At 43.2% G+C, this 14668-nt stretch overlaps 1 protein-coding gene across 1 annotated transcript in view; it reads right to left on the bottom strand.

Moving 5' to 3' along the window:
* Positions 1–14668, bottom strand: part of TMEM132C (transmembrane protein 132C) — a 218977-nt gene that overhangs the window by 95583 nt on the left and 108726 nt on the right. The window contains exon 3 of the mRNA XM_026114607.2: positions 605–751. Within this exon, the coding sequence (XP_025970392.1) occupies positions 605–751 (147 nt within the window). The remainder of the gene's footprint in view (positions 1–604; positions 752–14668) is intronic.

Raw genomic sequence — 14668 nt, 5'->3', positions numbered from 1 at the left:
CTGGCCAAAAGAGAGATCTCTTCCAAAGCCCAGAAAGTTGACTTCTGCAGCAGAGCAGGAGGATTTGTATCATGTACAGGCTAGCCAATGAATCTCAAGTTCTGGAAGAAGCAGCTCATTGCAAAAAGGGATCCTTTTATATTACGCACAAGACAATAAACAGTGAAAGCTCTGAATAATCACCCTGTACCAAGCTGAAAAGTTACAAGGCTTACTGCAGAAGAATTAATTGGTGGCTTGATGAACCAACCACAGAGGCTGAGATATCTTTGGAGAAGCAAGGTCAAATCTATCAACTATTACTATGTTCAGCAAAAACCTTTTAAATCAGAGATATTCACATTCATGCCAAAATGTCCCCCCAAATCAATGCCTATTCTATTCATTTTGAAATTTAAGCTGATGAATTTTATTATCTGGAAAGTGAAATGCCCTGTTATAGATCAGCAGATGGTACTGTAGTTAACATAAGTGTCTCCAGATTTCCAGGCTAGAGGTTTAATAGCTAGGAGTAGTGGTTAATAAGAGCCCTAAGTCTTTCAACCAATGAATGGTATCGTGGATATAAATGAGTTTAATGTGCCGAGAATATGAGGTTTCATACCTGTTCCTTGAACTTGGTGCTATCCTCTGACAAATAACTGTTGTGGTCGAATGCTTTCCACCATTCCCCACCTCTTGTTTCACGTCCCATTGCCGGGGGTCACTTGTCTTTGCACCAAGAATGTTTACACCTTTCTTCACCTTTGCCCTGTTGGAAACAGCAATTGTAAAAAGTTTATAAGAGAGTAATTCAGGTCTGTGATCTTCATAATGTAGATCAGGCATGGAAAACTCAATATATCAGTACTAAGCTAAGTATTAGAGATGTTTTCAATCCACAAGCAAATAAAAGAGCAATATCATGAATACAGACCTGAGGCAAACTGTTACTCTTTTTGGAGAGACAACTCACTGTGTGCCTTTATATGTTCTGACAACAGCAGGCTAGGGTTATGATAAAGACTAAATATGCAGGAAAACCTGCACTCAAGCTTCTTTTCTCTCTTCTGGTAACAATTTCTCTCAAAGAAAAATCTGTCCCAGTGTAGAAGGCTCAATAAAGTTCTGTTCATCTGCATGAAGACAAGCTTGTGCTTGACCACTGCACAGATGAATGCTTTACTGGGATTTTAAAAAATAATCTACTTATACTCCTTATGTTATTCTTCTAGGTATCAGTGGACTGGTTCATTTTGTTGCTTGTCTACCTGGCAATTCCCTCTTTGTGACAGATTCCCAAGGAACTCTGTTTGAAATTTCTGGCCAGGAGAGCATGCAGCTATTGGTTAAAACACAAGTTTGTAACTTAGTGATGTTCTTACAGGATGCAAATCTCTGTCATTATTAGTTGTTATCTATCATGGAAAAGTTAATTGTATTTATCCAGTGATGCTAATAACATCAGCAGTGACTGTGTGGAGGCTTAATTAAAGAACATTTGCTTAATTAAGGAGCATTTGTATAAAGAACTACCAGCAAAGATGCTATTTGGATACAGACTGTTTCACTGCTGATCTTATGAGCTATTACAAGCAGCAGGCATGAGAAATGCAGATACTTACACAGCCTTCCTCTTCAAAGGACACTGAGGAACAAACTTCCGCCTGCGACGTGTACATGGGGAGCAGGGTGCCAGGTGGGACTACGTAGCTGAGACCGGCTTGGCCTCAGCATCAGAGGGAGAAGGTACCACGGCATGTATCAGTGTGGTCCGTATGGCCTCTAACCCAGCAGAGACTGGCTTCACCATAGCAAAGCATGGTGAAAAACTGTATTTTTCTAAAATACTTATGCAACCCAAAATTTTAGTTACTGAGGAGAAAACTGACATCTACTGAGATGTTGGTCTCTTCTTGAAATCTGTAAGGATTTGGTACCTAAGTTCCTTAGAAAATCCAGCCTTTTTGCATCTTTAGACATTGTAGTCATGAATAAGTTGAGAGGGCTTACTTCTCTTCCTGCTGCAGTTTTTTAACACTGAGACAAAACACAATTAATTTAAGGCGTTCAAGAGGAAAACAAAAATTTTTCTCAGTATAGAAGCAAAGTGCTAAATTTTCTCGCTTGAAACACAGAACATCACGGAGCTTCACCAGTTACAGTCTTGCTCTTGTAAAACTACTACAAACCTGATGTATCTCTAATGCCTTCAGATCAATTACTCAGAAATGAAATCAGAAAAGGCAAAGGGAGAACCTAATCCATTACTAAAGGTTCATTAAAGCATTAAGCCCCATTAACTTTTCCAGCACACTAATAGTTTAAATAAATGAACAATGTAAATACATTTCTTTAATATGAAAACACTACTATTGCTCTTGAAATTTGTATAATACCAAAAGGTTGTATTTGGTAGTATGTATTTTAGGAAACATTTCTTTTACTGTTATTATTTAGCCATTGGAGATAAGTAAAGACTGATCATTTAGATACTTTGTTCAGCTGTGCCTTAACATGGGTTTTGAAACGGCATAATGCCCATCAGAAGCAGGTACCTTGTGGTTAGATTTTGAACAGAATTACAGTTTCTTCAGCAGCTGCAAATTGCTCTTTCCACCATGCAGCTTGACATAGTCAATACCTGGGCTCCTGTTAATTAGGATGGGTATTTTGTATGGCCAAGGTTACTGGCAAAATCCACTGCCAGAGGATGAAAGCCCACAGCTATGATACCATTTTGTTAATTAACTACAATATGGGGCATTAAGTTGAGTGGTTTTCACATATGCCATTATATAATGCCCATTAAAAAAAAAAAACCTCCATCCTCGGGTAAAGTAGGTTATGTTTAGTGAGAAAAATCAATGCTGTGATTGCACTTAGCACTGGAATTGGGGTATGAACACCCAGAAGATTGAACTTCCTAAATAAATATGCAGAAGCACAATCTGCAACTCTCCCTCTAAAAAGGGCATTGAGTTTTACATAACAAGGTCAATGGATGAATCAGAATTAAGTCCGACAGTATTGAGCCCCATGCATTTTTAAATGCAGCCTGCACCCATATGCTACAAATGTTTTCACTTAATTTTTTATTTACCTAGCGTGAGTGCTAGCAAGCAAAAGTCTATTTAATTCCCTTCCAAAGATTCATTGACCTTGTTGTATGCCTGTGATTAAACATTAAATTTTTAAATCAATAATGCCAGCTTTGTATATAAAAATGTGTAAGTTACAGTTCCTCAATAAACCTTGAGACCAAAGACCTGGAGGCCAAATTGCTTGACAGCCTCCTGTATTTACCCACCTAACCTATGCAGTACATATACTTTCATCCTATTTACTTTAGGGAGGGAGGTATGGTGACAATAAATGGAGATGACAAACAGCTGAAATGCTGCAGGTTTCCTTAGCACATGGTTCCCCACTGCACCTGGCAAACTCTCCCCTTCGCCAGGGCTGCCGTTCAGACGAGATAACTGCGCTGGCCACGTTTCCCTAGCTCCAGTTGCAGCGACTGCGGACGCCAAGCCGTGGAGCCGTCCCGCGTGGTCTGCCGCAGGGGCTCCCCCAACCTCGCGGCCGCTTGCTTTCCCCAGCAGAGAGGGGGGATACACACACCCAGGACAGTCTCGGGGCACTGAAACTCACTCGCAGAACCTAGCTAATTCAACTCTGCTCTGTATTTTTCAAACTTTATTTCACTCTTCTTTTCCACCTCTTTGGGCATACCGTTTACCAACGTGCTGCTCTGCAGAGCATCAGAGATGGTTCGAGAGGCTCCAGGTGGATGGGCCTCCTCGCAAAGAGGCTTTTCGACGCAGCTCTACGACCCGGCAGCGCCCATCAGCACGGCCTTAGCTGTCAGCAGGGACTTCCACCAAAGGTGAGTCCAAATCCTCCTCTCCGACATTACTGCAGGCAATTGCTGCATTTTCTGTAGGTGTCACCAAATTTCTTCTGTCACTTTGAGTATGAGCTCTCTACAGTAGTAGTATCAACCAAACCACGTCCTCAAGTCCACTGACCAGCCATAAAAAATGGGCCCTTTCCTTTTCCTAGGTCTGAGCACAGATCCTGCTAAGCAACCCACCTACATACGCACAAAACTTCAAGGGCAGCTTATTTATTTGAATTTGACCGTGTATGTGCTGAAAGCTAAGCACAGTTTTTGATCTTTTGACAAAAGCAGACCTTGCAATGGCAAGATGAAAGAAACGCTGTCAGCAAGAGCAGAGCAGGACGGCGGAGAGGTCAGGTCCAGAGCCACAGGGCCAGGAGGACTCCAGCAGAGGCGGGTTTGAAGCTTTACGAACACATGGCAGCCAGAATGGGGAGGGACCTTCTTCCTAAGGTTATTAATTCACAGGGCAGGAAATCTCTGCTCAGCTTTGTCTCAAAATAACTGGGTAACTTCTCTTTCTCTCTTTAATTCTCGCAGAGGGAAAATTTAAAAATTTTGCTGGCATGCAGAACAAGCAGCATCTTAAAGACATTACAGAAAAAAGTCTCCAGCAGCTCACCTAGAAACCACTACATAATTTTTGTCAAGCCCAAGTAAAAATATTCTCACAAGTAAAAAAGTCTCACAATAAATACATTTGTGTAAATATACAATTTCCAAGCAAACATTCTATTTCCAAATTGAAGTAATTAATTGAACATGAAGATTTTCATTTAGCACCTTATCTTCCTAATTAATCCACTCTGATCAACTACAGATGAAAATCCAGCTGTTCCATTTTGCTGTCCTCAAATTTCAGGAAATCTCGGTATTGTTTAAAAATAATACTATACAGACAATAAAGGCAAAGGAATCAGCTACAGCCAGAGCTGAAGATGTGATCTATGATTTCAGGAGTCTCTGAAGCTCAAATTATAGTTTCCTATTTAAATTTAAATCTTGCATAACTGTTTACGGTCATGAAAGGGTTCTACCACCTGCAACAGTATGATATAGTGGGGGCAGATGGCTGAGTACTTCACAAATGCCTTCACATGCTGTACGGTTTTGCTGACCTGTGCTAATCCTAGAGAGCATCACCTCTAGCCCCAGAGAAAGTCACCCCCAAAGCCCAGATCCCAGCGGGGCTGCGTTGCTGGGGCTGCAGTGGGACAGATGAGAAGCCCAAGGCTGAAGCTCCGGGTAGGCTGGCGCAGCCGGAAGCTGATCCTTCCCGCCCGAAGCCCCTGGCCAGGCAGTCCCCCATCTCCCTTTAGGCTAGCGCTAAGGCCCTGCTGCCGGCAGCAGCCGGCTGAGCTGTGAGCATTCGTCTACTGACAGTTCTGCTTCCTGGCCTGGCTCACTGCAAGACGAGATGAGCAGCAACGTCAGCACCAGAGAAGCCCGACACGAGGGGCCGCGGGCTGAGCAGGACTATGCCCTCGGCAGCGGCGAGCTGCTAGGCTGGGCTAATGGTACCCTCACGCTGCGCCCAGACTGAAAGTTTGCCCTGCAGCTTGTGTAGACAAGGCTGCACTAGAGAATAAAAAGCTAAATCCAAACTAACTTTCGATAATCAGTGGGCTCCATAATATCTGGAAAAGTTTTCCAGACACTAAACCTTCTGGTTCTTGTTAGACTGTTTCTCTCCAGAGGGTTAGCCTCAGCTCTGTGTCTTTCGTAGCCTGCATAAACGCCATCCTATTCTCAACTGCGCTCTGAGCTGAGCACAGGCTGGTTTTAGAGCAGTGACCACTGCTTTGCCCAGACACTCTCTTCAGTTCACATCCGGTACCCAAGCTGCTGCGCTGGAAGACTTTTCTTTAGGAAGCATCTAAATATAAACATTAGAAACAGATGCCAGTCCAGCCTAACTTGGGGGATCAGTTCAGCTGCAAGGTAGTTCCTGGGTCACATGAGCTGAGTGTAGGCATGCCACACACACCACGATGGGAGAGACAGAGCATGCTGCCACTAAATCATCTGCATTTCCACATGCAAATCCCGTCTATTTATATTTGTCAAGTTGATGCTTCAACTTAACAAATACTGACCCCTTTTGGTCAGTCTTCTCCAGTGCCTCAATGTTTCTTGCAACTATCTGCTAACCCTCCCTGAGCTGCCCGGACCAGCAGAAGCACTTGCCGTTACTGATTCCAAAGGTCACATTGTAAGAAGTTACTTTATCGCATCTCCCGAAACCCAGAGCGCCTCTCCTGGTGGCTTGTTTCTGGGCTGCGTTTTACAGTAAGTCCACAACCTTGCCAAGTTCTGCCAAAAACATTTCAACTTCTTCCTGCCATGATTTAAGTCCACTCCTTCCCTTCTTTGTTCCCAGAGTAAATCAGGAGATTAAAGCCAGCTGCAGGAACCCATAAAATCCAGGCAGGAGACTAACCACAGCAATTAAGCAAGATTTGTTTTATTAAGCAAGTCTTTTTCCTTTCATTTTTCTATGTGAAATGAGTTGTTAGATCTCACCACAGATCCGAACGAGCAGGAGGGACATCTGCCTCACAAAACAATATTCATTAAAAGCCTCATTGCTGGTTTTAGTAGAGAACCCAGAAGCAGAACAGAGCTGAAGAAAATGACCTGGTTAACAGCGCTGACCTTCCAAATATGCTCATTTAATTTGCAAAGTAGCCACTTAATCTCACTTACTCTGTCCGTCTATGGCGTTGGAAATATGAGGGAGTGGATGTCAGTCCCAGGCTTCCTGCATGACTTTGCACAAGCCACAGGATTCCTGTTCGCTTCGGTCCTGCAGCAACAAATGGATCTCTACCTGTGCTTCCCACGGCCTCCTCTTTGCTACGGAGGGTTTCATTTATAAGCCACAGGTACAGGTAAGCAGTGCAAGAGGGCCCCATTTCAACTGAGGATTTCAAGTACCAATAAGCTGCTGCTAATAGTATTTCAGATTTGGTTCCTGTTACGCTGGCTACTGTGAAGTGCCATCCACAGGTGCATTTTGGTTTCGTTGACTTCTAGATTTAAGGCACGGCCTAATCGTTACTAAAAGGGAGGATCTTGCTCCTCAGAGCATCCTTTCTTCTCCAAGCATTTTCTTCCTCATTGAGTGTCAAGAAAAGACCTTCAGGAAATGGTGTTTGAAGAAAAGGGTAAACACTCTTGAAAATGTCAAAACAGTTAATTTCTAGATATTTATCTCTCATTTTTGGCCCCTTCCCCTTTTCCTTTCACTTCTTAAAATGTTGGTCCATTTGAAACAACTTTGAAAAAAAATGCTATGTCAAAACAAAAATTTGGAATGTTTTACCCTGAAAATGCTGCAATCAAATGCTTAAGAATCTCTAAAACAGAATGCTTGAGCTTTTTTGAATATAGGTTTAATTTTGTGAGCAGCTGAGACATTTCAGTATTTCTGAAACTTCCTCTGTCAGCTGAATTGGACTAAATTCAGCTGCCCCAAAACTGCATATTTTGGTGACTTCACTGTTCATCAAAATTATATAAATTCCTTCCACTGCCAGCGAGGAATCCTGGGACCTGAAATTGCTCAGGGGCTGTTCTTTTGTAGTGTTTCTTACATTACTGAAATCCCCTGAGACACTAGGAAAATTAGCTGTCCTTTAATTCAATGGGAATAGGTGCTTCATATCCCTGAAGAAGCTTTGAAGAGCTCAGCTGCAAGGCACGAGGTGGATGCTGTCAGCTGTGTTTTTATTTTTTCCAAAAAAGAAATCAAATGTACTTTGGGATGTCTCATTTCTGTGGTTAACTCTTTGTCAGCACTGTTCTCTTGAGGCCTCAAATATCCCACCATGCATTTTAGAAGAAAAGAAAAAGATACGGTTTCTTGGATATCACTACTTAAGTTGCTGAACTAGTCAATTAAGCTTCTAATATATCTCATGGCAAAACTGCTTTCTCCAGCACTGAAAGTTAATACCTTTTCCTCAGCACTGGTTAAAGGATTATAGGAAAGACAGGAAAAAAAAAAAAAAAAACCCAAACATATGTAAGCAGGAGGGAGCTATACAACACACACAGTCTGGATTTGTCTTCCTAACTGAGAGGAAACTCAATCTGAATTTACAACCTGTTACAATCCTGCCTCCAGCAAAGATAAACGCTAAACTCCTGATGTTCACAGAAGCTGTCCTGGGGCTGCTACTGCATTTCACTCGGACTCTTCAGCTCATCGGGCTCTCAGAGAAACCACCACATTTCAGCCCAGATATCACTGAGAGGTTCTCAAATCCCTTTCTGAAAAGGGCAGAGTATTTAAACCTGAGACAGCTCATAGGAGCCCAAAAACCAAGGGAGCTCCTGCAATGGTTACAACACAGCCCTATTCGGCTTCTGCCCTGAATAACTGCACTTATTTAGGTGTCAAAATTTCAGGTGGCCACTGACATCAAGCTCAAATCATCAGAGCAGTAACAAGACAGGACCCAGAGAAAAGGATGGTCCAAGTTCGAAGCAAGCAAGGTGTTGCACCAGACACTGCTGTTCAGCATACACCTCCAATTCAAAGCTTCAATAATTTTCTTTGGACGTAGCAGTTGTCACCAACTCCCACAACGAAGTATTGCAGGGTTCAGTGGGTTTAGTCATGCCTCAGCTCCAGAGTCAAGTGGGTCTGAGACCTGCACGGCTACTAAGAAAAGTGGAAGAGGGAAAATAAAGCAGAAAAATGAGTGCTTTCAATAAGAACCACCCCATGCAGCTTCTTCTTTTTGTAATCCTTAGTATTCCTTAATGCCTGAGGCTGGCATCCCAAAATACAAAAATCCCTTCTGCTTAGGGAGGATCCAGACCCCACTGTGATAAGCACTGTCCAAGTACGGAGCAGAAACCCCCCCCCCCTTTCGTCAGCGCTTACCTTATAAGTATGAATCAGCAGATGGGAAATACAATTTGGGAGCACAGACTGGTCAGCTTGGTGGCACAACCCCTTTTCATTGTCCCTCACCCGTTACTCCTGGACTAAGCAAAAATCCTGGGTTCCCAAGAAAGGCAAGGGAAGATCTCAGCGAGAGGACCAAAGCCTGCCAGTGCCTGGGAGGCATTTTCAGCAGTGCTTTAAAACCATCATACTCCTCATGGTAAGCGTTTTAGATGCACTGGCAATCTTATGTGGGGAGGGGACAACCCAAGTTTGCAGTTTTCTTGTGATTTGTCCACCCTTTCCATTTCTTTAAAGGTTGAATGAGTGGAATGACGTTTTATAATCCAAAACTCAAACCAACCAACAGGTACATGTCAAAAATCTAGCTCACGGCCTCTGCAAGGAGTGCAAAGAAGTTGATGCATAATCACGTCTAGTTAAAGTCCCTAGAAAGTTTGCAGCAGGATCAATACTTAATGGTGAATACTCTTTTGTAAATGAGTAATTATTCCTTGTAGGAGTAAACATTGCACATTATGCCTTCTGCTGTGTTGTCTGTTGGAAAGTGAGTCGGAATAAGCAGCTGTCTCACCCCAACACATGCTTGCAGAGACAGACAGAGACAGACAGACATGGGTGTTGAGTAAACAAGAACGTACCAGGGTGAATCCAGACTGCAGAGTCAGCTGAACCTGCTAAATACGAGCTCACCACTTCCACAGATCTACTTTATAGGATTGGAGAGACTTTGCAGATAAATACATGCATTGAAATTACATTCACTACCTGTGTGCAGTTTCTATTATTACAAAAAGATCTCTAAGCTGAATGTTTGTGACACTCTCCCAGCTAGCAGAGCACTAGCATTGCTGAAAAAAACCCTTACTGTTTGCAGTATTTATTAGGATTATTACTTAGACCCCAAGTGATTTTTCAAAGTAATTTTCCCCTGCAGTCCCTTTGTGTTTTTAATCCCATCTGCCCCCCGCCCCCCTTCAGCAGCTGTTATGGATGCAGTTTTGCTATCAGCCATGCAGCCAGGAGGGTTGTGTTTTCTTATCTGTGAGGGAAATATAACATTGCTGAGATCAACTTCTAGGAGGAGGAAGGGGCAGGTGTCCTTAAAACATCAAGAAAGAGAGGAGCCATTCAGCCAAATAATTGTTTCAAATGTTATGTACTTCAAAACCTGTACTAGTTATGAGAGGAAACGGCAGGTTATCAGCCGTTTCATCCCAAAACGCAACACACTCTTTTGTACTCTAGTGTAGCTTAAATTTACTCTAGGCTAGAGCATTTCCCTGTTGTACTGCAGAAGATCTCTCCCTAGATGCCTCCGCACATCCCAGGCAGCAGGGAGTCTGCTGACTCCACAGGGGCTGCGTTAGGTCCTGCCACCTCTCCTCTCCACCAACCAGCCAGGGGCAAGCTTTTGGCACAGACAAGTGCCAAGACTGCAGTCAACAAAGTGGGAAGACTGCTGGGAAAAGTAAGTGCAGATTAAAATGAGAATCATAGCGACAGGTTTCCCTTGTATGCCTTGAACCATAACTCCAGTGTTTGGTAATGGTTCTTGCTTTGCTCACACTTGCACAGTCACTTTAAGGCACATTAACACTGCTGTTATTCTTGATTTTGTTTCAGATCAAGCAAACGTGCTTTAATCTTCATGTTAGGAGTGGGCTAGACATGCTACAAAGATAGTCTAGGGGGACAGAGTGCACAGAACTGCCAGCTTTCATGTTTGAATTCAGGCTCAATCTAGTAAAAGCCGCCAGTGATCTGTACAATCGCCTCTGAATTGGGCTCTTTCATTCTTTAAGCTCACCCAGTAATGGAACAGAGCCTCGTGCCTTGAGGCACTTGCTGGTAGTTTGTGTATTTAGGTACAGATCTGAAGTCGATACAAATATTCCTGCTGACCTCAAGGGCCTTGGATCAGCTGCATCAAGCGCACATGGGCTTCCGCGGGGCTGCCACCTGGCCTGCCAGAGCCGCGGGCAGGCTCAGCAGGCAGGGCGCGGGCTGGAAACTCCCCCTGCCCTCCCAAGCGAGAAAGCAGTGCTAATAAATCACGGATGCAATGCGGTTCGGGGAGTTCAAATACTGTAGAAAACTACCCTCATCCTCTTGCAGTTTCTTTTGTAATTTAAACTCGTATTTCTCTCTTCTTGAAAAGTGACTGAGTGGAGAGACAGCCACATAATTTTCTGATCATAGAGAAACATCCAAAAACCTGGCAGGTTTTGCCGTGTATATGTATGTCTGTATACACACACACGCCCATCATTTCATATACAAAGATTTCTTCCTTCTCTCCAGTCTTCTCCTCTTCATGTCAGTTCCTCCGTATTTGCTTTCAATTGTTTTTACGTGTCTCTGCAACTCCTCCTGTAACAGTCCTTCTTCATTCACTTCTCATTTATTTTCACCCTCCTCTTTCGTTGATGGATCTGGCTGATCAGCTCAGTCACTGCTGAATTACAGCTGAACTTCCAACCTGCCCATCTCTGCTTTTCTTTGGCAGTGCCGAGAGTGCACTCTGAATCCTGCCCTAGACCTTCAGCTTCTTCTTCTTTTGAATTCACTTTGCAGTTGGGACACATCACAGTGCAGAGGTGTTTCTTTTATTTTATTTTGTTCTCCAAAGGAAATGTAATGTCAAAAATGAGGTAATCATTTCCAGTAAGTGCGGACTTATAGCCCATTCACTGCGGCTTCCAGATGATACAAACACAGGCAAGGAGGGGTCCTTCTGAGCCTGGGAAGTTGTGGTGTCCAAAAGTATTTGCTAAGTTAAATGAAAAACCTCTCAACTCCTACACAATTCTTTAGCAGAGAAACTCTCTCCACCTCATGATTATGTCACTGTCCTTCCTGATCAGTTATCCTGCTCCTCTTTGGGACAAATTCTTTCCATTAAAAAGCTGATTTGTCTTGGTTGGATCTAAATAGACTCAACTAAGGTATCGCAACAAAGGAGTCTCCTTCAAGTCTTTGTACGTTAGATAAGTGGGGTCCAATTCCTGCTACAGAAAACCAGGAATAACTATTAACTGTAATAGCAATGGGTCTGTTCAGCTGTAGGACTGTCGCACCAAGGGCACTAGGAGCTTGGGTAACGACTCACCTGCAAGTTGCTTTCCTCTCTCCTTTCGTATGTGTATGCTTTGGTTTGTCTTACGACAGGTTTAAATATCTAATTATAAAAGGAAAGGCAGCTGCAGAGCATCTCAGCCAGCTCTGTCCTCTCTGCCCAAAGAGGGCTGTCAAAGCCACCTTAAATACTCATTACAGACTATCAAAGAAAGGCTTTTCCTGTAAAAACTCAGCTGCAAGAAAGGGAATAAGGGCAACAATCCAAATAAAAGCACGACTTGATTTTTTTTTAAACGAGGTATTGTTTGCCCTTTTTAAAAGGTTGAAAAGATTTTTTAGGGAGATTGTTGCCTTAGGACTGAGCGGGCAGAGGTCTTTGCATTAGAAACCACAAACCTTTTGTTTATCACTGTACAGTTACAGGATCAGGTTTTATACCTTTGATTTGCTGAGCCCATTTATGTCATCAATATTATCTCAATAACCATCGTTAGACATACCCAAGGGCAATAGTTCCCTTGTGCTGTCATCAGCCATTTCAGCAGGACCTTTTAAGGACCTATTTTTTCTGAGGATGAATCTGCACTCGAGGACAACTGTGGACTCCTGAAGCCACAGTGAACGGAATGAAGTCTTGAGAGGTCAACAAACTGCTGAGCTCCTTTGACATATTGCAGGAATCAGCAGGAAGATTCTGGGATGTATCAGAAGAAAACCAGCTGTTGGTGAAAGCCAGGGGCAACAGCTTGTTCCTGGATGCAGATATTAAGGTCATGATACACTTAAAAAAACAACAAAAAAAAACAGAATAAAATGGATCAAGATATTTATAACTCTCATTGTGTTTATTCCTTCTCTTCGCGAGGATTATAAATCAGCATAAATCACATCCCCTTTTATCTCCTGGGGAGTCTTTTTATCCCCTCCATGACTCTCCCCAAAAGTTATTTCAATTCATCCAACTGTAGCCAGCTACTAACTGCAGGGATGAAAATCATTTTGTTTCAGCTTGATGCAGCAGAAAAGCACTAGACCTAAATAGCATATGACAGGGCAGAACACACAAGCACCTGATTTAGGGTTGCACAGGCTTCAGCAGCAACAAAAGGATTTGCTTTCTGAAAATGCTGAAGCAGCTACTACCCGACACTGTCTGTATCAGCCCAATAACATTCAAAATGAAACACTGGGTAAAACCTCTCTTCGTGCCCTCTAAGTTCTTCAACCTCTTAAGCAATCTCTGGTTAGAGTCTTTGGCACCCTGGATTTCCCCCATTTCATTATTTCGTTGGCTCTAGTTTCAACCTTCAGCCGGCAAAGATTCAGCTAGTCAACTGCCACAGAGAGCTTCAGGCATAAATACATTAGCTTACACATTCTTCATTGGGCCAAAACCCCAAGGAAAGCAATGCGGACTTGCAGCATTCCTCCACTCCATTTCCATGCCATTCTGCATGCTTCCCTACCGGCCTCTATCTACTCGAGAGCTGCTGAGGTTACTGAGCAGCCACAGAGGGTGGCATTACCGGACTCGCACATCACGCAAGCCCAATTTAATGCCCTAGCAACCTTGACCAGTTCCCTGAGCCATTCACTTCCGTATGTGAAAGGCTTAGATAAAAACGCTAAGAGTTATGGGGTACACAACAACCAAGGATATAGAGAAGTGACAAGCACAAAGAGAGGAATATGAATAATATACAGACAAGGCCGTTATTCTAGGTACTGAGGGAAAGTGCTTCTGCTCCTTACAAAAGGAGGGATTTATCTTTCTCTGATCAGAGGTGACAAAGCTAGAATGTTAATGCTACAAAAACACAGCTAGGGCAGTAAGAAGGCTGCTAGCAATTTCACTTTGATTTCATCAGCCGATCATGCGATTATACGTTTACTTTTTTGTGAGAAGCAGACACACTTTCACACTTGGAGCGTTCCAGGTGAGAGGCAAATTACCAAGTCCCACATCTTTCCACAAAATTCCAGATAGGTATTTCAGTCAAGAGAGACCTCATTTTCCCAATCATCTGTCCATTAGGCCTGACTCTGCTACTGCTACTGACTTCAAAGGGGATAAGACTGGGCATCAGATACTAAGTCTTCTCTCAGTGACATCACTTTCACGCAGACATCACTCAACTCAGGTCAGCAGAGCCAGTTCTTATCCTACCTTGCTGTGGATGATCACCAAATCAGGCCTTTAGCACCTAAGTACCTAGCACCTTCAGTACCTAAGCTTCTCTACATTTTTAGTACATTCTCTCAAGCCAACACTAGCTCTTCTACTCCCCTGCCTCAGTCCACGTGTCCCTGTAAGCTTCCAGCTGGCACCTGCAAACAGGGCACCTGTGTTTGTGGGACAAGGCTTATTAGCTCTCAGCAACGTCTACTGTATCAGAAAGAGCATCACATGAATGCAATTACATTACTTGCAGACCCAAGCTAGCTCGTATGCACCCACCTTGCACAGCTCTATGCTCTGCTTCAGTGCTCACAGAGCTGAGTTTAATGTAAATGCAAACACGTCAGTGTCAACATACCTCCAGCAAACACAGAGCTGATAAGGCTACTCAAGTGAGAATACAGCTTGGATCATATCGTTATTACTATTAGCAGAAATAGCAGCCTCACGAGAGTAGACAGAAACCCTATTATGCTGCTGTACTAACACATTATTATAGAGTTTATATCCCAAAAGGTTTTGTTAAAGGGAAAAGGAAGGGATGAAGTCACACTGTAAACTGCTGAAAGAGTCCTGATTTTGTTAGCCTCAGCACCATGTTCATGTA

This window comes from Dromaius novaehollandiae, chromosome 17, assembly GCF_036370855.1.
Source record: "Dromaius novaehollandiae isolate bDroNov1 chromosome 17, bDroNov1.hap1, whole genome shotgun sequence".
Classification (NCBI taxonomy): Eukaryota; Metazoa; Chordata; class Aves; order Casuariiformes; family Dromaiidae; genus Dromaius; species Dromaius novaehollandiae.
This window is presented reverse-complemented; position numbering and strand designations above follow the sequence as displayed.